A 23,622-nucleotide genomic window follows, 5' to 3' on the forward strand; every position below is an offset into this window, starting at 1 on the left:
CTGTCCCCTTGTAAGGGCAATTTAAGACGACCAGACCATGCAGTCACACACAAGCACACGCACACACACATTTAAACCTACTTTTAAAGGTGCTGGTTCACTCCAGAGGTGATTCCGACTTTTGTTTTTCTACTTCCTGTGAGAAAAGGAAACCTAGAGCAGCTGTGGCTAAACCTAAAGTTTTTCATTTAACATTACAGACCGTTATCCCAAGATAACAATGTAGCTATCTTGAGTCAGAGTTTGATGTGGCGTGAAGGTCAGTGGTGCTGCCACTTTGTGGCTTATATACTTGTAATGAGATGGGGGCCCAAAAAGCATTTTGCCCATAGACCTCCATTATAAAAAAGACATTTGTAAAATTGTTGACAGCACACCAACAGCAAACAAAAACATTAATATTTATTTTGTATTACCATTCAATGTGTGCATCATGAAGGTTTAGTGTCATTAAAAACTTTACAGACACTAGAAAAACAACAACCAGGAAGAGAGAAAACCCTTTAGCGTATGTATGGACTTGCAACTTCAATTGGAAGAAATGGGTGCCATCTTTGAGTCCACCCAGTCCTCAACATACATCCATGAATATGACCACAGGAAACGTGTGGTCTGGTAAAAGTACAATGTGTTCGACATTTATTCTCATATCAAAGCCGGCAGGGGCGTGGCCAGCTCAAATAAAAAAAGGCCATGTCACTCGTTATGGCCAGCTTAAGAATCATTGATTGGGGTCACGCAATACTTCCTTTTTAACAAAAAAAAAGTTTCTCTTTCACAACTTAATTCCACTTTGCTGTCAATGAAATTTTTAATTTCCATCAGAATTTTATACATAAAAAAAAACCATCTCGGGCTGGAAAACTTTTACTTTGAAACATCTATGTTGAGTTACATTGATGGTCGCATAACATCGAAAACCGCAAAAGTGACAGGAGATAAATAGTCAGTCAGAACATCATTTTTGTTACAGGAATAGTTTGACGTTTGGGAAATATATTTTATATACTTTCTTTCTCGTTGGTCAGATTTCTGGTCAGAATAAATACATTTGTTACGTAGTTGAGTAAGTTACCTTGCATTCACGACATTAGGTAAGAAGATTGCATAATGTAACGTTATGTATTCGTGACTTGAACTTCGACTTCAATTTAGTGACGTTTCAGATAAGACACCAGCAGTGGTCTACTGGGTTAGCGTATTTCCCAACTTTTCGAAATATTTCTTAAAAAGAAAAAGGGTTCTCAGCAAAGCGGAGAGTATGACCGGACTGTTGTTGTACTGATGGAATTAAGGGTTGTGGAAATGTACCAATGGGCAGAGTAAGGCTGTAGCAGCAAAACCCCTGAGTGGATCGCATTTAGCAAGGGTGTGTTTTATTGCTTCTACTCCCAAGAGAAATAGTGTTATTCCTATTTTCAAAAGTTTAGTCAAAAGTTTCACTTAAAGATGGGTTAGATAATATGTTTAAACTGTTTTTTCAATTGCCACGTGCACTCTGCCTCACAGAGTCATTGCGTAAATGAAGGTAAATGAAGCTGATGTTTTCAGAGCAGCCAAGAACGACGGTCAAAACTACAAAAACAATACTTAGGTTATAAAAAAGATAAATGTCCCTTGGTCCAAAATGACTTCACTTAGAAAAAATGTTGTTTCTCTCGGGGACTTTAAGCTGCTTCTCACATGGATAGCAGTATATTGTCCGAACCCTCCCATCGACACGCTCTCTACAGATGTGAGGCTGTTTTTAATTCTTGCTTCCCTCCGACAGGCTGACGGTCACGGAGGGGAGGCTGGCTGTGGATGGCTCATATATACAGAAAGACGACCGTCCAAGTTTGTTTGGACAGACAAGAGGGGTGTCGATGGAGACATGTGTTTCTCACCCAGCCGTGGGTGTGTTTATTTGAAGCAGTCACCTGAGAGAACACTGAGCTCCTTATTCAGCAGAAACACACAGTTTATGAAGGTCATGGAGGAATGCATACAGCACTTGGTAATATTTATCCGGCTATTTGACACATTATGACTCATTAACTAAGCACTTCAGGTGATCATTAAGTGATCATACCAAACCAATAATTCAATACTAAATAATAAAATACAAAAACTTAAGCCAAGTCTTCTGGTATATTTTTTGTATCATTGTCACGACTCGTGGAACCACAGGGAAAAACAGGACTCAAACGCACGACCCAGACAGCAGGCTAACGCTACTGTTTCCATTTTAAAACGCATGACTTTTGCTACATTTACGCCTAGCATCCACACTACTCCGGAGTTTTAACCCCCAAAAAACAGAGGGGTTTGGAAATTCAATTGATGCTAAGTTAGTTTGAAAACTCCAGGGTGTACTCGTAGTGAGGACCGTGGAAACGTAGACCTTCAAAAAACGATGGTGTAGAGTGTTTGCTACTTGATTTGGTCTTAGCAGTCATAACGTGTCCTTTCTGAGAAAACAAACAATAGCCTTGATTATCGATCAACATGGAAAACAGATTACAGGCATTGCTGAACTTGTTGTCTGTACTAGCAGCTATTGTGCAGCTAAATGCTATATTTTTTAAATCTACTACTGCCAACATGCAGAGGAAGCCTGTTATTGGAGCAACGTCTGAAGTCACAGTTTTCTTCCTTTTCTTATTTATTGTGAAATTCACAAAGAAACTAGAAAGGAACAAATGCACAAATGCTTTCAAGTACAACAGGGACTTCAGCCAGCCGCGGATTTACGAGTGCGAGAACAAACAACAATGAAATCGATGAAGTCTTCATTTTAAAGTGAATTTAATGTGTGTGTGAGTGAGAGAGATTGAACAAGACCTGCAGCTTTGTAACCAAGTTTGAAAAATATTTTTTTGTTCCACGAAATTTGTCCGTTTGAGTATATAGAGGAAGATTATAGAGGAAGGTCTTAAGTATCAAGCACGACCTTTTAATATTAAATAAAACTACAGCACTCTGTAACTAAGCAACCAATCTACTTCCTGTTTACACCAACACCCGCATGCGCAGTGTACGTGAATAATCATGTGATATTGGTTGTCAGGAGTGCTAGTATGGATGGAAATCATTTCGTAAAACGATGGTGAAATGGCCGTGTGCACGAAGATGGTTTTCGTTTTAAAACCTGGGTTTTAAACAGAAATGTATTAGTGTGGATGTAACCTAAGGTGGATAAAAAACGGTCTTTATTGATGAAAACAGGTTCAATATGCTGGAGATCCATCAGAATATCAGGCAAGCAATTCAGGTAGGGATGAGTCAAAAACAATGTCAGATAAAAAGAGGAATATGAACACTAGGAAATCGCTGGACTGCTTGACACAGAGGACTGAGACAAACTGGCACAGAGACAGGAGGACACAGGGATTAAATACACTGGGGAGGTGTGGATGATTAGGCACAAGTGGAACCAATCAAGAGCAGGGCAGACAATCACAAAGGTGGGAAACATACAAAGGCAGGACGCGAAGGCTCTCAAACAAGAGGAGAGGTATGGAAATGCTGAAATGACAAAATAAAGTAAAACAACTGGAGGAACAGGACGAGACATGACAACCATGAAATATTTCTACTGTTTACCTGGCTATTGCTGAGACGAAGGAAAAAAAGATTGTTGCCTGGATAACTTTCTTGAGTCTTGAGAGGTTGAGAAGGCTTATAGTTCTACACCATGCTGGCTGCTGATGTCAAACATTACAGAATGTATAAATTGGGACTGGATTTATTTCTTAAAATACATGATTCTTGGGCAAGTTCTGAAGTGTTTTTTCTATGATTTCTAAGCAGATTTATGGACGTTGTTACGATGTTATGGAGGTCAGATATATTGATATCCTCGGCAAGTGTAAGTCACATGATTGATATCCATTTTGTTTCATGTCTTTGTGTCCTTGCTTGACTGAGTTATGACCTTGTGAAGGAGAACGATTTTTTGACTAGAATCAGATCTTACGCTAAGGTGACTAAGGTCGGGTCAGTATGACCAATGACAGCAGACTGTGAATCCATTTTGCTGCCGGTTTTCCAGCTTACCCTCTGCAGACAAAAGTGACTTCACATTGTCTCATGGCCAAACACGGACGCTGCAGCAGACTCCTCGACTGATTTGTGGCCGTTGATCAACATGTTCAGCGGTTCAGCTGTCAAATTCTTCCAGATTAATTGAGTGAAGATTGTAGTTATGGTCATCATAAGTAAGTCTGTCATTAGCGTTGCATAATCCTGTAATGATTTAGCCGTCCTCTTTCAAGAGAGTAGACCCACATCTGCTCTTATGCTCGTTTATAATTGTGTCTACAACCTAGAGCAGACACTTGTTTGTTCAGATGGTTCATGCTGAGACAGAAACAGACTAACATACACAGCAGGTACGTATCATTCTATGTGTTGTTATTCAAAGGCAGTAGTGAAGAAACAGCATTGTTGCTCTTACAGACTTATTCCATAACTTCAGCTCAGAATAATATGAACATTTGTGATGGCCTTTCGATGAGAAAAACTATAACACACTGTTAATCAGCTGCTGGTAACTTATAAAATTTCTGAAAAAAAGACCATATCCATTATTAACTTGTCTTCTCCTCCTTCAATGGCAAGAGGAACAATCTTATCAAACAAAATAGCAAAAAATACTAAAACTATATATTAGAGAAGTGTAATAACTTATTTTAACTTTACATTTTATTACGCGGATAAAACCCTGATGAACTAATCTGCTCCTCACGGTTTGCATATTCAATGTATTACAGGCGTCACAAAAATGTCTGAAGACCTCTTTTGAACACTGTAGTCATTGAACTCAACACTACAAGAGGGACACTACCAGAAATCATGAAGCATTTGACTGTATGGTGTGGGAGTACTAACGATGAAAGAATTTACTTTGGGAATATTTCCACTGATTGAGTCAAGTTACACTGTGCATTTCTGTTTTTATTGCCTAATGGTTGTCATGTCAAGTACAGAACAGGGTTGTGTCCTGTCTCTTACTTTTTGCTTTCAGTCAAGCCTCTAGAATAAATAACCAGCTAAAGGGAATTCAGACAAGTACCAGAACATAAGATGTCATTATATGCAGATGATGTACTATTGTTTATGAGTGATCAGTTGTAATCAGCAGTTCTTTTTCTTGTTTAAAGAATTACAAAAAAGAAACTGAAAAAGTAGAAATCATCAATGACACATCTATCCAATCTTTAAAGACAGTGACTGTTTTCTGGTTTAGTACATTTATCTTTTCCCTGTGAATATTCAGAGGCCTGAGTAAAGTTGAATCGTGAATTCTGAACACACAGTTTCACAATGCAATAGATGAGTTGATTGGACATCTTGGGCACCCTGGTCCCTTAATTATCTCTTCAAAGTAAAGTCTTAAATATGGGTTTTCTGGGAACAGTTGAATCAGTTCTGTAGTCTTAATGCTTAAGGCATAATAATTCACAAGGCTTCTCATGAAACATACATTTCTGTACCAAAATAAGATTCATCCAGCCATTCAAACATTCATCCAGCCATCTGCTGAAGTTTTTGTTGCACTAAGAAAAAATACATTTTTTCTTGTAAAACAAATACTTGGCTTCCCAAAGTGTATGTCCTATTATCCGGTGCTCTTGTACTGTTGGGTGCTGCTACACTGCTGATCCGGTGAGATATTGATCCTCCTCACGTTCAGCTCTGCAGCAAAGGCCCGAGCCTTCTGGTAAAAGAAGAGAGAGAGCTCCCGGTCTATTAGGAAGTTGTGGTAGATGGTGGCAAGGCGGGTGCACAGCTGAAGCTGAGACCTCTTGTTGCCCAGATCCATGGCTGCAGCAAGAGCCAGGTGGTAGTAGCCTGCAGCATCAAATGGGTCCTGTAGAGATAACAGCAAAATGTACTTCCCCTTAAAAATGTGTAATTTAGTCACAAGATAAAATAATATACAACCACCTGTTTTCTGCTTCCTTAAGTGAACTCATGTCTGTACTCTAAAATATGTTATAACTCTGGACAAACCCAAGGTGACTATTGGGTGTCTTGATAGCTAGCTTTCAAGCTAACAAGACAATAGTCCCCTTTACTACAGCACCACAGCAGCTCATCTCAGGAACTAAACTAGTAGTCCCCTTTGTGCGTTCCCTGATACTTGGCCATCAGAAAGCACAAACCCCACAAACAGGTATTCTTGGGGACAAGGAACCATGGCTGGTGAACTATATTAAGACCATGTTTCCTCCAATGGAAACTAACTAGAACATCCAATAGAGCTCTAATTCAAGTAAAAATAACAAATAAGAAATGTCACATATTTGCAAGGATTCAAAATTAAATGTTAAGAAGCTCAAGAGCAACTATTTTCAACTGATATTCTAAGATATATATATATATTTTTTTTAATGTTTCACATAATGAGGGCACTACCTCTGAATGTCAGTGTCTGTGCGTGTCACATTGTGCTAGTAGTAATTAACAGATTGACATATCTATCATTTAATCCCTTACCTTCAGGTCATAGAATATGATGTCCCCCAGCGTCTGGTACACCCTAACATAGTACAGTGTTTCCTCGTCAAACAGCAGAGGTGTTGGACAGAGGGTCAGGGTTTTCAGGTAATAGTGTTCAGCCAGTTCATACTGGTCCAGACAGTGGTACAGAGAGGCTAGACGATGGTAAGCCACACGCTCATTCAGATACTCACCTGTATGTACAACCACACACAAAGATAGACACAGTTATTCTGTTATGGCACATGACTTCAAACTCATCAGGATATCTGGAAGTTCAGTTATCAATTTGCCTGTGCACCACTGGTTTAGAGCAACACATACCAACAACTACTAGCCAGAATACCATGACATTTCATACTGATGTTTATGGTTCAGAGAGGAAGATTTCTAAAGGCTCAAATGCACAGAAAGCGTCTGAAGTGCACGTTTTGAAATACACGTATTGTTTTAAATGGCCAAACACGCACCAAAAGCTAGCTGGTTGTGGTTGGCAAATTTTTATTTTTAGGAAACTAAATGTAATCTAATGGGCAGGAAATTAGCTAAGCATGGTCCCTAGAGGATGAACCAGTCATGAACTTTCCTTTTGCATAAGATATCTTATAATTATTTTTATGAATTGCCATTCAATCTGTTGATCGCATTCGGGGCCCCAAAGGACTGACCCTTTAGATTTTCTTTCTGCCCCACCAGCAGGATACACTTGACATTTTAAGTTCCACTGTTGGCAATTAGCTAAATCATCAGTATGTTGTTTATTCCTGAAAACGTAACTGTTGTGGACTGTTGGTGGATTTTATTGGTGATTTAGTGGACATTTGAATAGGTCTCCCCGACATGGAAACATAGGATTGAAAAATAAAAATAAAAATTCCGATTTTTATGAAACTTGGTTAAAGGGTGTAGCATTGGCAGAGGAAGAACTCATTAAATGTTAGAGCAGAACCAAGTCACAGGGCGGATACATGCATTCTGTTTTACTCACGGACACAACCTTAGCAGGGATCTGCGCTTGCCGAGTGTCCTTCTAGTTCATTAATACTTTTAGGGGCGCGTTCACAAGCCAAAAGTCCATTCAGCTAGACCGAACAGCGTGCAATTGATACTTTTGGTTAATTTTCTATTTATTCTGGTTCGGTTTTACAATGCAAAATTTGAAGCAGACTAAATAAGAAAATAATTTGCCACTTTCTACGCAGGGAATCGGGACTATAAAACACTGCTGTCAAAGTTGTTTCACTTTGACTCTTCACTGATCTACTTTGCACATGTATCCCTCTCCAGATTTATGTCCAGTGACTTTATAAACCTCACCAACTTTGTGGACTTTATTTAGCACATTCTGTATGTTCTCTTTGACCCAGATGTCAAGCAAACATCGGACTTTTGCAGAAGTGAACCGCACCACAGTTCCATTAAAATCGACTAAATGTCGGCTTGTGAAAGCGCCCAAAGTAGGTCTTTCTACAGATAATCTAATGTATTACTGATGGATGACAGTAATTGGACCATGTCTTCCTTTAAAATAATATCCTGAAATAATATGTAAAAATCAAAACTTTGTGTTGGAGGTTTTCCGTACCCAGAGTGATACTGATGTCCAGTGCAGTCTGAGCAAACTCCACAGCTTCCTCATAAAGCTTGAGACTGAGCATCAGTTCCGTCAACTTATTGCACAACCTCAGCCTGGAACGTACATTGCTGCTCTTCACTGCGATGGGCAGAGCACGGTCCTACATGGTGGATAAACAAAGATGCACAGAATATTTTAGCAGGCTTCTTACTTTCTTAGTTTTGACCATCATACCAAACAATAATAGTAATACTGTGATAGCACAAAAAGGCCATAGAGTGTATGTAAGAAGTGGACGTAGTCACGATGACATTGGTTTGTTGAATGCCATCTTGAAGCCTTGAGTTCGGTATTTTGTACATGGCCAACTTGGGTTTTGGTTGTCGCCATCTAGTTTCTTTGCAACCAGAAGTGGCATGAGAGTAACATCATTTTATCTTCCATTCAATTAGAATTATTTTTGGAACCGAAAGAGTCGCCCCCTGCTCTAAAACATGGATAAATAGTCCAAACCTACATCCAAACTAACTTGGATTCTGATAAAGGATGCCGTATTATGCCGCCACTGGAAGATGAGACTAGTAGATGTGATTGTAAATTGTAAGGTAACGATAAAGTAACATGTTTAAATATTTGTATCGACTCAGTGTTTTATCCAGTCCATACCCTGTAGAAGGTGATAGCCTTGTCCCGGTCTTGGCTGCTGTTGAAGAAAATGTCTCCTGCAGCTTCCAGAAGCTTCAGGATGAACCCGGTGTCTCCTGTACTCAGAGCGACATCCTGAGCTACCTGACAATGAAATCGACAAAAACACATTTAGTTTATCCGTCAAAGACAGCACAAAACTGAAACTAACTGAGCAGCCACTTCAATAGGGCACCAAAAACATAAATTACAACCGTGACAATCTCTGAATCTTCGAGCAGTCGCTGAGACTAGAAAAGTGCTATATTAATTTAGGAAGCATTCATCTACTCATGGACAAGAGGCTCTTGCTTGTGACGTAAACATTAATGGTGTCATCCTCAGCTGAGCTGTAACGTTACCTAGCTCAGTGTGCTAGGTGAGCTAGCCTCATCGAGTATAGATGCACGCTTCCTTCTGCACGGTGATATGGTGAGTGTCGTTTGGTAGAAAGAAAATAGTTCCGAGATGAAACTGCTAACAACCAGGTTGACGATTGAGTTATACAAGTTTCGTAGATTGTGCCTCAACTGATAAACACGATCACAATAGTTGCAATGCCTACACAGCTGCTCTCAGACCTGAACGTAAAGGTCCACAAGTTCAGTCTGGTCCACCAGGCGGTAGATATTTCCCGCTTGCAGCCAGCCGTACGCTTCCTTCTCCCTGCAGCCCAGGTCGATGAAAATACCCAGACTGGTCTTGGTGTAGTCGAGAGCCGCCCTGTATGCCCTGAAAATAGTCAGAGACTTAGATTAGTCCTGTAGGAGCCAATATGACTGTGCATTTTTTTTATTTTTACATTTGTCGCCTATATCAAGTGTGACCACAGGTGGCAGTGCAGATTAGTGTGGCAGGTGAATTGTAAAATGGTAAACTCAAGTTTAAACTCGTCATTAACAATGTCAAACTAACAGCTGAGTTTCATTTTCATAATGGTTGCATTTTGAAAACACAAAGTCTACTAAAAGATAGTGGCTTAAATGCTTACACTTTTGTATACTCATCTGAAAAAACAACAGCATTGTATTTAGCTGTTTTATTGGAAAAACCCTTTTTGACAAGGGCAAATAAGAGCATAAGTACATTTTGTATTGGATCTATTCCAGCTACACACACACACACACACACACACACACACACACACACACACACACAACCCTATATACCAAACCCTATATACCCTAATCTTTGTGAGGAAACTCATTGACATAATGCATTCCATAGCCCCTTACCCTAACCTAATCCTAATCTGAACCTTAAAACCCTTTGAGGTAGTGAGGACTGACCAAAACTTCCTCTCTATAAAAAATGTCCTCACTCTGAGGGTGTCTAACGAACACTGGTCCTCACAAAGATAGATGTACAGGTACACACACACACACACACACACACACATATACACACACACACACACACACACACCTTTCTGTGCCCAGAGTGAGATAGAGCTGACTGATGGCTACCAGTGCTTCTCCCTCCTGTCCTCTGTCTCCTGTGTGTCTCAGCAGCTGGACCTGGTGCTGGCTGTAGATGATACACTGGGCCTGGTCTGGACTCTCACACCCATACAGATGGCACAGGTGTCTGGTTGCAGTGAGCTGGCCTGGCAATGAGTGAAAGTCCAGTCCAGTTCATTGAGAGGAGCTCAAGTAATAAAAAAGACACACAGTGTGTAACTTACATACTTACAGTCTAACAGGTTGGCATTGATGGCCAGCAGCATAGCCCATTCGTAGCATCCTTTCCCAAAGTCCAGCTGGTGCTGCTTCACATAGTGCTGACCCAGCTCCAGCAGCACTGTGATGAAGTTCGCCTCGTGACCTTCTTCGTCCAGCTCAGAGAAGAGCTGCACGGCCTCAGTCAGGTGTCTCTGCGCCAGTCCTTTAGCTCCAGCCTTTAGACATAACAGCCCTTCACGAGGAGGAAGTAGAGTCATTTCAGAGGACTGAAGTTCATTGGAAGAATCATGAGTTAAGGGGAGACACTACAGGTGAATAAGGTAAAAAAACAACAACTAATAGATACCACCATGAAACTTCTCCAGTTGATTACTTGCATTAAGACAATATTTTTTGTATCTTTAGACATGCAAATGAGGCATTATCTAAAGTTAACTTTTTGGTGAATAGAGAAGAAATTTACAGACGCAAATAGACTAAAAGTAGTAAAATAAACACCAAACTGTGTGTTTTTGATGTTTTCTTTCCACTAGTCTTAAAGAAGACATGTTATGGAAGCAAAATTGACCAGTGCTTGAGAAACAATGTTTTGCCAGTAGTGTCTCCCTTGAAGAAGCATTTATTTTCTTACCCAGGTTAGCCTGAGCTTCAGCCCAGTTCGGTATGTCCTCATACTCTTGGCAGATGTCCGCAGCAGCCTGGTAGCTCTCTGCCGCCCTCCGGAGGTCACCCATGCACCGAAATGCCACGCCACGCATGTTGAGGACCACACCTTTGGGTTAAATCAAACACATTTACTTTAAGCGTTATGAAATAGCCTGCTTTTAAATCAGTTGTTGCCTGCCGATCGACACAGATTATTGTATTTCAATCAATCATATGTTTACATCTTAAAAAAAGTTGGCCAATTTCTTCTGTTCAAACATAGTCCTACCGCGGCCTATATAAGAGTCAAAATAATACCAGAGGCACCAGTCATAATATGTTGAGCGTTGAATTAGGAAGTAGTTCAATTAACATTAATAACAGGCAGTTAGGTAACAACTTTAATGTTGGAATTATTTACTTTCAAATTAGTAGTTTAATTTCTTAAAACAGGAAATCTTTTCCAGGGACCTTTTCTCAGACTGGCTTAGTTTGTTAGCTTATCAGTGAACATGAAAAACCAAACATATATATTTCAGTCTGTCAAATACAGTTACGTTCTAAATGAATAACAATAAAACAGCCGCACTGCAGTTTGGAGACAGCCGAAAGTTTTCAGTGCCCTTTTCCAACTCTGCTTGTCTCTTTTAACGCTCAACAGTAAATACAAAAAATGCACATGACGTGTTGAAAATTGCGCGTCAAACAACATTTTTTGCCTAACTGTCAGATTCCTAGATTATTGTCAGTAACGGAAATGCAACCAGGAATGCCCAAATTAAACTTGTCGAGTATTTGACTTTAATTCCTGTGGCTCATGATTAGTTCTTGGAAGTATTTGCTTTTAAAACACTGTAACTGTTATTCTTTTTTTAACACAATCAAGCCCACCGACCTTCCTGAGGGGTAGTGCAGTGTTCTGGCATGGAGGCGAGGACTGAGTCCAGGATATCCAAAGCAACATCCGGCTGCTTGTTGTCAATGTGAAGCCATGCCAGCCAGATGAGGGTACCGTTTCTCTCTGGGACTGAGATGGGGGGTCTCTGCGAGGGTGGATTGCTGTCGATGAGAGTATGCATGTGGCCGATAGCGCGTCCAACCATTCTGTGCTTGCAAAAGAGTTGGCAGAGACAAACAGTAAGCTGGTGGCTCAAAACATGGTGCTGATCAGTTGCTCCTCCTTGAGCTTTGTTAGAAGAGAGGGCTTGGTGTAAATAGGGAGCCACTTGAGGTGGGATAGTGGCTTCCTGTTCTGCGATCCCATTCAGTCTGTTGACATTGTCCAAAAATAGAACCATGCTGCTAAGGCAGTCCGTCAGTGTGGCAGAGGGCTGCTGAGAAGCTCTCCTGGCTGAACTGACACTGAGGTGGGGAAGTTGGAGTTCAGTGTAGAGCCTTCCCAGGGCGAGGTATTCATGACTGGGAGAGAGGCCCCATGTTCTTTGAGCTTCAGCGCAAAGAACAAGCAGTCTCTCAAGATAAGGAACAGCTCGTACTCCTTCAGCACGAGTCCAGTGGTGCTTCGCCAATAGATGACAAGCCTGGGCCTCTGCCATCTCGTTGTGGGACAGAACAGCTTTCTTGAGGATGTATTTAAGAGCAGAGTTGTCCTCTAAGCATTCCAGGCAGTCTGGGATGCCCAATAGCAAGGCAACAAGTCGCTCTGTGAGAGCAAAGAAACTTTCTGTATTTTTCTGCAAAAGGTATATGGTGACCAGGTTGGAGTAGATGCTGGCCAACAGCCTGAGGTCCACGAAGCCTTCTCGTGGCACGCTGAGGGCTTCTTCAAAGTAGACCCGGGCCTGGCTGAACTTTGACCTTCCAGCACAGAGCTTACCCAGCAGAAAGCACAAACGAGATTGTGACCAAAAGAGTCGCTTCTTCCTGGCTGTTTCCCTGGCAACACCCAGGAAGGCAATCAGCTCGTCCTCGTCCGAGTGACCGGTGAAGGCGGAGGAGGCCAGGAGTTCAGAACTCAATCCATACAGGGTGCCAAACTCTATTTTGTAGTCTTGTCCCTCCAAGAAAGAGAAAAGCACAGTGAAGATTTCAGTGTTGTTTTCTCCTTCTACAACCGGGTGAACAATGAAACAGGGAGGACTTTTTGCTTCTGAAGCCAGGACAGAGTCCTCTAGAGACCCATTCACGGTCCGTATGGAAGGTGGCAATGCGTCTTTTCCTTGATCAAGAAACCTCTGAATATTTCTCTTCAAGTCAGTCTGCTGAGGTTCAACTTTGCTTGAAGAGCTGACTGTAAAAGAATAATTGAAGGAAAAAAGTTATGAAATATATAACACAGTTATTTGATATTTACCATTGGTGCCAATACTTACGTGATGTTTCTTTCTCAGAGTCTTGGTAACTGATCATATCTGAGATTGAACAACACAAAGTGCAAGACTGTGAATTAGAAAACACCCTAACATCTTAACAATTGGTAATTAAAGCAAGTCAATGTCAATCTGAACGCTGTGCAAGTCGTTCTTGCTGTAAGCTTTATATGCATGGTATTAATTTAAGCTACTTTTCTCCAGTTAGACTGTAGCATTAAGTGTTCTAGTTATGAGTTTAGAATAGTAGGTCGGGATGGATGGTTGAATCAACAAAGCTAACACAGGAGACTAACACTATTTATGTTGTGATTGTCATGGAAATCTCTACATATATTCATGGTGCTCAGTGGAGGAATTCCACTGACTTTGGTTTTCCTCTAGTGGCACGAAAAGATTGACATTTTAGTTTTTTTGTGATTGGACTGGTTGCATTGAAATTTTATAAAGATGTCCATGATACCATACAATGATGAATCGTAATTTGGTTATATCTTGACTATTCATTTAGCACCATCAACAGGTCAAAGTTTTCACTTATTCACTTGACTTTCTCAACCACTTCCGGATGAATTGCCATGAAATTTGGCGCACACGTTTATGTCCCCCACAGGATGGATTGTAATAACTTTGGTGACCCTCTGACTTATCACCTAGCGCCATCATCTGGTCGAATTTCAGTTTGTCAAATACTGTTTTATGACCAAATACCTGCAAAACTGGTGACATTCCCATCAGCCTCAGCTGAGTTTAGTGCTAATTAGCAAAGTTAGCATGCTAACACGCTAAACTAAATTGGTGACCATGAAAAATATAATACTCGTCACATGTTAACATTGTCCTTGTTAGCATGTTAGCATGTTGACATTAACATCTAGCTCAAGGCACCACTGTCTCTAAGTCGAGCCTAACAGAGCAGCAACAGAATATTTTGTTTTTATAACAAATTAAAATATATTTTGTGATTTAGTTTGGATAACTTGTTGGATTTTTTGGACACATGGCACAGATATGTATAAATCAGTGTGACCTATGAGTCCTTTCTGTCTCACCAAGTTTGTAGTTTAGACCAATATCATTTTGAGATTTCTTCTTCAATAAGGCATTTGTTTCCTCTATGACTTTGTCCTCTTGCAGACTGATGAATGTCCCTTCCTCTCCGTCCAAATAAATATCTGCTGAGCTGGAAGGGTGACAAGAGTAGAATAAGATACAGTAATTACATATACTCTATTGAAAAACAATTTTACACACAGTAATATCAGTGATACACTCACTCATAACTGTCAGCGGACGGTTTCACCAGGCTTGTCTTGACGAGACCCACTGCTCCTGTCGCCTCCTTCCTCCCTGTGAACCAATCAAAACAAGATACCAGAAGTCCCACGATGATGATGCGATCACCGGGTGCCACGCTGAGCTCATCTGGGCCCTCAGCATCATACTCCACTGTGACCAGACAGGTTCCTCTGGCTGAACAGAGGAAAATGATAATATGAGACAAGATGTCCCACAACTTTCAGTAAACACTGATCACAAAATATCACTAGGGAACTTAAAGGGGTGTTGTTTACAATAATAAAAATGGTTGAGATGTCAGCTGGGTTGTAATTACTGAAAGCAGATAACCTCTCAGTTGAATAATAAGATGTAGTGTACATACTGAAAATGTTAAAGTTGTGGCAGTCTAAAAGAAAATACTGAAGAAAGTTGAAGTGGCAGTAGAGCTAAAATAATTTGAATATTTTCTTTATTAGTGAGTTTCAATTGAAAAATTAGCCTTCAACATTTTCTCTTATTTGTATGTTTCTGAAATTCTTTCTGGGTGAAACTATCCTCAATAGATTTTACTGCACTTACCAAACTGCAGAGGGAATCCACAGGAGGGTTTGCCATCACCAACTAAAATGCTCTCTGCACAGGATTTGAGAAACCATCTGTGGACAGATGGGATCATGTGAGCACCTCATATTTTCTACTGTAGGGTCTCGGATCAGAGACACCAGACCTGTGTGTGGATGGGACTTACTGATGAAAAGGGACAACCGGCTCTAGACCAGGTTTGGGTGCAGTGCCTCGGGCTCCATCGGCCAGGCAGAGGACGGTCCACCCTGAGCCCAGGAAGGGAGGCTCAAACTGGGCTATGTCTCCCTGTTCCAGGTACAGGTCACCTCCAGAGGTGGAGCTGTCAAACATCTGGTTGGTACTACAACTAGCAAACAATGAACCTGAGGACACAGAGAGAGAAATGTCAGCATGTCAAGTATTCTAAAATGTATAGTTTTTCAGTTATTTACTAGATCATTTTGAGGTAATGATCGGCAGAGGTGGGTTGTAACAAGTTAAATTTACTCCGTTACATGTATTTAAGTAACCTTCTTGAGTAAATTTCTAATACTCTACTGCGTTCTGTTGTAATGTAAATAATCAAGCTAGCGGTGTGCAGTTAGCTAGTCATGCTTTGTGTAGCATGAGGTAATGTTGCAACCACTGATGGTCTTCCTCAGGTCAAAGTGAAGAAGTGAAAACACCTGTATTTAATCGGTAATCAATATTGAAACATCACAGCCTGTATGAGGCATCTGATACGAGACATTCCCAGAAAGCTAAGAGATGATTTGTCCACTTCTCTAATCGAATTGTATTTATGTGACTGAAGACATGTTGACACTCTTTACTTTTTGACATTACAGAAACAATCTACAAACGTACTTATTTTAACCTAAATCCCGATCTTTCCCCAAACCTAACCAAGCAGTTGTTGCCTAAACCTAGGCATATGTTTGTTGTTGATTCAGCAGTGGTCTTACATTGGGGTGGGACTTCCATCAGCTACTCTTGTAACTAGAGACAAGGAGGTACAGCAGAAAATATAGCTGTCCACGTCCTTCATACCTTCCTGCATGAGAATGCCTTTGTAGATCAGGTTGAGAGTGTCCTCCTGAATGGAAACCTCGATTGCGATGTCCTCCTCCAAAGAGCTGAGCCAAAACTTCTGGTCCCACAACAGATTCTCCATGCACTGACCCAGGAAACCTGGAGGAGAGGAGATGTGAGTGAATCCACTCCTATTCTGAACTGTAACCACTGGCATCATCTTTACAGCAGCAGCACTAGCAGTAGTAGCAGAAGCAGCCCTATCCAGTGCGCCATAGCTCACAAAGTACATTCCTGCATTCCTTCCTGCAGAAGTTAACTACAATACCCAAGAAAAAAACTATGTCAAAGCTATTTAATTATACCATAATATCACTAGAAATGTGCACTCAGTAGAGTGCAGATCTCCGCCAGGTGTGACTCCCACGACCACTGCTGTATTGTCCATACAAAATATAGACGCAGTCTCTGCAACTCGCTTTTGGAGCCAGCGTGAAGTGGCCATTTGAAGGACTGCTGGCTTCATTTCTCAGCACCGGTAATTGTGTATTTGAATGAATACAACCCATAATTGGTAGCTGGGGGTCAACGATGCACTAAGCTGCGTTATCACCAGCGGCCCCTATTGGCCGAGGGCCGGTTCAGAGTGGTGAGTGGGAAGTCAGTAGTTAATGGCAGTATAAAACAGGAAGTAAAAAGTGTTTTGAGAAAGTGTCACCACACAGCATATGGCTGGCCATTCACAATAGTATGCAGTTTGCTGCAGCACAATGTGAGATACACACAGACACACAGGTGCACACTCACTCACAGACACACACACGCGACTGATGGCATAATCCTCCTGGCAGAAATAATAATACAATTATTTTATTTTGCTTTTTTGCCTTATTGCAAATACTTAAGTTCAAATCCCACTGTTAGTGACAACTACAACTACTACTGTGATCCAAACCTACCTATTGTGTAATATGTGGTGAACTTCCATATTTCCTCAAATGTTTTGAATGTCACAAAAATAACTTTGTCTTCACTGTTGATGGAGATGAGATGAGTAGACAGCTCCTACAAACAGAGAAAAGAACAGAGTTTCATAAGTTATACTTCTAAAAAGAACATTTCAAGCTTTCATTTTTATAACATCTTTGTATTATTTGTATTTCCAGAAAATAACACATGGAAGTTCTGTGTTTTTTTCCTGATGCAAATAAATGATTAAAATTTGAACACAAACTTTATTCTCATTAAAGAGCCTGTAACTAAGCATCCTTTTAACCTTAACATAACTACTTTTAACACAACTTTAAGCTGCTTGAATTCTGGCTACTAGAATGCAGACAGACAGCTTTTACAACCTGATTCATTCATAATTCATGGAGGAAGTGGACTTTGCTTAAAGCTCGGAGCTGAATTTAGGCCTGTGTGAGTGTGTCTGTTTGTGTGTGTGTGTGTGTGTGTGTGTGTGTGTGTCATGAGCTGTACCGCGAACAGAGCGTTGACCTCGGTGCCGTCAGTTTGCAGAATGCGCAGTTTCCCTCTCAGCATTTCCTGCAACTCCTCGTCTGCAGGAAGACGCTCCGGACCCCCGACCACATCGAGCAGCAGCGGCAGAGCTGAACACACAGAACACCATCACCATGTGAAATGTACCATGTTTGTCCTCCGGTCAGTTTGAATTGTATGACAAGTCACATCACATAGTGTGTAAAGGTGTCTATGTGAAAACAAAGGTAACTTTGGAGGATTTGGGGCGTTATAACGATGTCAGAGACTTTATCATAACTCTCTTTACTTCATTTAAACACACAACATGTCATTGTCTGCTGCTAGAGGTCTCTCAATCAAAACAAAAAGTTTGGTGATGTGGTGAAGTACAGCTTGGGATCATGGGAGTTGTTGTCTTTGGTGCAGTCATCTTCTCCCGGTTAGGATTCCTTAGGATTCAGTAGATTATTTTACCACAGAGGTCTCCTCCTCCTCTCCAAAACAAACGGATCCGCTGATTAAAACCAGTAAAAACACTGAATAAAGCAGCTTCACGTTTAAAAATATGTGTTGCTCAAATGCTGTGCGAGCCGAACATTTGCTCGGCTTGTTTCTCTGATAGATCAAAACGTGCAATGTCTAAAATCCTTAATCTGCTTAAAATATAAAGTTAAAAAAACCACCACGATCTAAAAAGTGAATGGTACAAATGCAACTTAAAACTAATTAAAAAGTCAATTTATGATCAGCTTCTCACATGACTAAAGGGGATATGGGTGACCGAATGAATCTCACCTTCATTCGTTACCTTCATTAAAATGACAGATTTCTTTAATTTGAAAATTGTTGGAATCATTTGGGACAATGTAAGCGCACAACTCAACGAAATATATAAGGTCTAGTCTGTTTCAGACATTTGAATGCGTTACACATTAAACCTTTAACTCGCAGTAGCCTATAATATAGACTATATTATTAATATATTAATATATACTCCATGAGTAGAGTCATTTACTATGTTCCTAACATCACAGGCCGTTAGAGGACACTACCTCTCTTTGTTAATGTTTGCTAAAATAAAGAACGAGCGGAGCAGTTTCTGCTGCTGTGGTGAAAACACTTAACTAGTGTTGGAAGAAAAGATGGTTCTGGTATTTGTAGAACTGAGTTTTTACTGACACCAGGTGGTCCTTTATCCCATAAGATACAGTAGAGATTGAGGACAGAAAGTAGGAAAGAGAAAAAGAGAAAAAGAGAAAAGAATGCATCACACTGACAATGATGTTTCATTATGTGGTGAGTTTGATGACTGCTGGGACGGATGTTGGGGTTTGACACTGAGCTCCTTCTGATCATCAAGTAATCAGAGTCTATGACGGCAGCCTGACCGACTCACAGATTAATAAGTGACTTCAGAGGAACTCACAGGTTCAAGGTATAAAACATCTCCCACATGACTTTCCACTGAGGTCAGGTGATGTGACGGTGCAACTAAAAGCAATATTTTACGAGGCATTTCTTTACTCTTATTATTTCCTCTCCAAAATAACAGGAAGGAGCAGCTAGCAGGACTTCAGTGGCCCTGTTTGTTCTATAAACGTGAAATGTTAAATATTTAGTAATAACCATAGACTGTGTAAATTATAAATAAATCTTCATCTTGACAGCTTAGCTACTGGCTAGTCCAAAAACAGGCAAAGCGGTGGATCGTTGGTGAGCTGAGGCGGGACCAGGGGACTCAGCAGACTCCTAGCTACCTGAGACGGCACTCACCTCACTCAAAGCGGCCATGCCCTTAATTATTCAAAACTATAAATCCTTAATATCATTAAAACGGGTGAGTTACATGAAAATTACCACCCACCCTATAAAGTTGTCATGAACGGGGAAATTACCTATAAAGACCAAAACCTTTTTTATATACTAGGCTACAAACATTTATGCTGTAAAGTTGGGCATTTTAGCCATAGACACTGTATAAAAAGTGGACGTAGTTGTCGTGACGTCACCCATTGGTTTGTAGAGTGTGGTTTTGAAGCCTGAAGTTTGGCATTTTGACCAGCGGCATCTAGGATTTTGGCCTTCGCCATCTTGTTTTTTTGCAACCATGTACTTAAAGTCATCATATTCGGAATGCGGAGAAGTGACGTAGGGATGCCGTATACAGCATAGCTACCTGTCAATCACAAGGTAGTCATGCTCTAAAGCATACTTTACTCTAAATATACCATAATTTACTAAATGAACATCATGCTGTATTGAAGAACACTTGAAACTAGAGATTGAGACCATAAACTCATGTTTACTGTAAAATGGGGGTCTATTGGTTTTGACTTGCTTTTGAAGCCAGACTCAAGCAGCCATTGGCTTCTCAACACCGGAGGTTGCTGCATGGTAGTAACATTAAAAATAACATTTATGGCACTGAGAGGCTCAGATTGTTATAAGTGTCTGACAACATTATGGAAAGAATCCTACAGAGAACTAAAACCTTTTAATTTACATTTCTCTTGATCCTGTCTATTAGATGTTGTGTGTCTTTCTGGTAGAAGTCTCATTCTGAAATCTTGCTCGAGGCTTAGGCCTCATTCCCACTGTCAATATCAGCTAAATATTTAGCCATGACATGGAAGAACTTTTAGATAACACTAAGCTATGCTTTCTGAACCCCAACACAACAAACCCTGACAACACCGGCAAAGAACAAGAACTTTTGGAGTTGACCAAAGTCATTGGGATTTATTTTCTCAGCACCATGGGTATACTGTATGTACTGAATTGTACGTCAATGCCGAATGGTTACAGCCCCAACCACATAACCACGTTCCCAGTCTGCCTTTACACTTCCATCCGTCCAATAAAGGCCAAAAAAATACATTATTTTAAACTCATCTCAAGCAGAAGAACAAGTTACCTGTTGGGACGTTTTCCTCACACGTTGACACAGTTCTCCTCAGACTTGAAGAATCTCTGGCGAAACCACGCACTGTTAAAAACATGAAGAAGCTTACTGTCATTTAAAGCACGATTACAGATCGCACTTTGGGAGATTTGATAACAGTCAGGTGAGATCGTGCACATCTTTTTGATTCAACCTCCAACTTTCCCCCCCTCCATGTCTCCTCCGGGTCTTCATAAGTTAGCTCATTGATAATGATGTAATTTAGATATTCTAATGTGGTTTGAATTGGTTTATTTTCACATTCATCTGCTGAAGGAGAAAACCTCAAATCTCAGGAACACGTGGACGCAGCAGCAGGATTGGTTCAATTCAATTAAATTCAATTAATTTTGTATCATAAATCAAAATCATAAATCACAAATTTGCCTCAGAGGGCTTTATAATCTGTACACATTCAACATCCTCTGTCCCGGGACCCTCGCATTGGAAGACATAGGGAACATCACAACTGGTTTGGAGCCAACTATGGTCTACAGTCCAGTATGCAGCAGTGGAACCTTGAAGCCTCTAATGACACACTGTATCTTGTGGCCAGCAAAACCAAAAACATAAATATTCATTAATTCTGGATTTTTCAATGAGGGAGTATTGGAGGGGATGACATTTTTAGATTTTTAGAACAGGGTAATTTAAATTGATTAGACTTTTATACTTTACAGAATATATTTGTCTTACAGAATGTCTAGAGGGGATCTTTAAGATATTATAAAAAATAAAAAAAAAGTAATTAGAGTGGACATTCAGGGATGGCTTTCATGCTAATTTGGTGCATTTGTTACTGTAAAAGCTCCTGAAGCAGAGGATATACCTATAGTCCATCAATCTATATGACCCTTTTCAAACAAAACAAGATATACAGATACTTTTTTATAGAATAAAATATTTTATAGTAATAATACGTTATTATATTATAAAATAATATAGTTTTTTTTTTAAATCCACAAAATACTTTCATACAAATATTAGGCCATGGCTTCAAAACGACTTTTATAATTTGATTTATTGAGACATTGATATCATATCGCTGTGGCTCTGAAGTTCCTAGTATTATAATATTAATAGCCTCCATACCTCTTCTGCTGTGTCGGTTGGATTTCTCTGCCACCTGCCGGTGCTGCTGGCCGTCTGTAGAGATCTTTCTCCGGTACCCGCAGTCTCGGTCCGACATGTTCAAAACAACCGTGGAGTCTCCCCCGATTCCCGGTGACCAGTCAACACCTCACCATCACATGCTCACTGCGCGGTGCGGCCAACAGAAGTCCGCTCCAAGAACGAGAGACAGGAGCGTCAAGCTGACCACAGCAACTGTCCTGGAGTGTCTTTTCAAAGTAAAAGTCCCTTTGATTACAAAAAAACCGACCTCGACTGAATAAGCCAGTGGTTTGCGTCCGAGGTTTCTAAAAAAGACAAATTGCACGAGATCAAAATTGAAACACCTCTTTGGTGAAGGATTTTATAAAATTAACAAGTTTAAAAAATAGATTGTTTTCATATATTCTCTATATTTACACAACTACTAACAATGGAAAAACAAACAAATGAATAATAGCCACCTCTTCAAAACACTGTGAACCTGGAGATTCAGTTTATTAAAATGTGACCAATAATTATTATGTTTTATCAAATATTAGTTATTTTCTATGTATTTATAATATTATTAATTCAGTCTAACAAAGTTATTCTATCTGTATTTATGAAATTGCTGTATTTTATTAATTCACACTCTTAACTGTCTATTGGGGTTTACATTGGTGGAAGTTGATATTTTGGCCTTTTTTATTCACCTGTTAATTTATTTATTTATTTGTATCTTTATGTATTTGTTCTTTTATTGATCGGTATGTATTTACTCAGTTTATGAAGCTGGCTATGGACTTAAGTAGCACACAGATTTTTGGCAGCAGCAGTTTTGTGTGTGCCGGAGGGGGAAGTTGCATTCACTGAATTTCCTTGTAATACTCCGGTTAACTTGACTCAAACTCTTTACTGTGATATCTGAAGCACTACGGGCCTCAACACTTATCAATACAATCTGTTTGTGGTATTTATTCTGTTGGTGTGTTTTTAATTCATATTCATGATGCAGGTTGTATATCTGCATATCCCTTCAAATAACAAGATCCATTCTTTACTTTTAGGTAGATCCAAGTATGAAACAGTTCCTAAAATCCCTCCTCCAAATCCAAGTGTGCAGCTTTCAAGTTAATAATCACTCACTGAACAAATAAAGCTCAACCTCTAAATGGGACTGTGGGGGACACAGAGCTTTCTATTCATGCTCATACATAAAGACCAGCTAGAATCATTTCCCACACATAACCTTGTATTTTCTTACTCAGTCTATCCTAAAAGTTCCCCCCAAAGTTTGCCTCTCTGTGTGGCTGCTGTGTGTGTGTGTGTGTGTGTGTGTGTGTGTGTGTGTGTGTGTGTGTGTGTTTTCCCTTAAACATCCCAGGAACAGACTCAGCATTTCCTTTCCTCCAGTCAGTTCCTCTGTCAGCTCAGCAATGCAGCCGAGCAGCAGCGGCGTTGCTCTAAAACTGCAGCATTTATAACAGCAGACAACAGAGAATCACAGGGACGGAGTCACAAGATACACGATGGCTCAGCAATTAAGTGATACGCATTCTGCAAAGCGTCATATAAAATTTACTCCTTTTATTATTTTACTCCACACATAGCAGTTGTCAGATGACTGAGTGGTGTAAAGTACAGCAGTCTTTATACGTGAGTGTAAATCCCTCAACGAATGATCCCTGCTTCACTTTTTAGACACCATGGAATGAGGTGAACTTTCACTGACTTCACAAATTGATCATTTACTTAAAGCTGCATCATCACATTTTCCAGCCATGGAGAAAATGTCAGCAAACGGCCGCCAGCAGACACATTAGC

The 23,622-nt window shown here is 40.2% G+C and overlaps 1 protein-coding gene across 1 annotated transcript; it reads right to left on the minus strand.

Annotated features, from left to right (window-relative positions):
- Positions 1-2,968: 2,968 nt before the first annotated feature.
- Positions 2,969-22,300, minus strand: sh3tc1 (SH3 domain and tetratricopeptide repeats 1). Its single transcript, XM_031851475.1, has 19 exons — positions 21,799-22,300; positions 20,680-20,751; positions 17,763-17,893; positions 17,240-17,345; positions 16,299-16,439; positions 15,433-15,631; positions 15,264-15,340; positions 14,681-14,876; positions 14,456-14,586; positions 13,407-13,445; positions 11,969-13,324; positions 11,060-11,200; positions 10,439-10,660; positions 10,172-10,352; positions 9,328-9,478; positions 8,729-8,851; positions 8,072-8,222; positions 6,484-6,680; positions 2,969-5,854 (listed from the first exon to the last, which is right to left on the minus strand). Exons 1-19 carry the CDS (start codon positions 21,893-21,895, stop codon positions 5,603-5,605), a joined length of 3,963 nt encoding a protein of 1,320 aa, XP_031707335.1. The 5' UTR covers positions 21,896-22,300; the 3' UTR covers positions 2,969-5,602.
- Between the last annotated feature and the right edge of the window lie 1,322 nt (positions 22,301-23,622).

Source organism: Anarrhichthys ocellatus, unplaced genomic scaffold (genome assembly GCF_004355925.1).
Source record: "Anarrhichthys ocellatus isolate YVR2014 unplaced genomic scaffold, GSC_Weel_1.0 scaffold11, whole genome shotgun sequence".
In the NCBI taxonomy this organism is placed as follows: domain Eukaryota; kingdom Metazoa; phylum Chordata; class Actinopteri; order Perciformes; family Anarhichadidae; genus Anarrhichthys; species Anarrhichthys ocellatus.

Excerpts from the sequence above, each read along its gene's own strand:
- sh3tc1 (XM_031851475.1), bottom strand. The coding sequence starts at position 21,895 with ATGTCGGACCGAGACTGCGGGTACCGGAGAAAGATCTCTACAGACGGC. Across the intron at positions 17,894-20,679 it reads TGAGGAAAACGTCCCAACAG|CTCTGCCGCTGCTGCTCGAT; the intron begins GTAACTTGTTCT and ends CTGTGTGTTCAG. Across the intron at positions 5,855-6,483 it reads TCATATTCTATGACCTGAAG|GACCCATTTGATGCTGCAGG; the intron begins GTAAGGGATTAA and ends TTATCTCTACAG.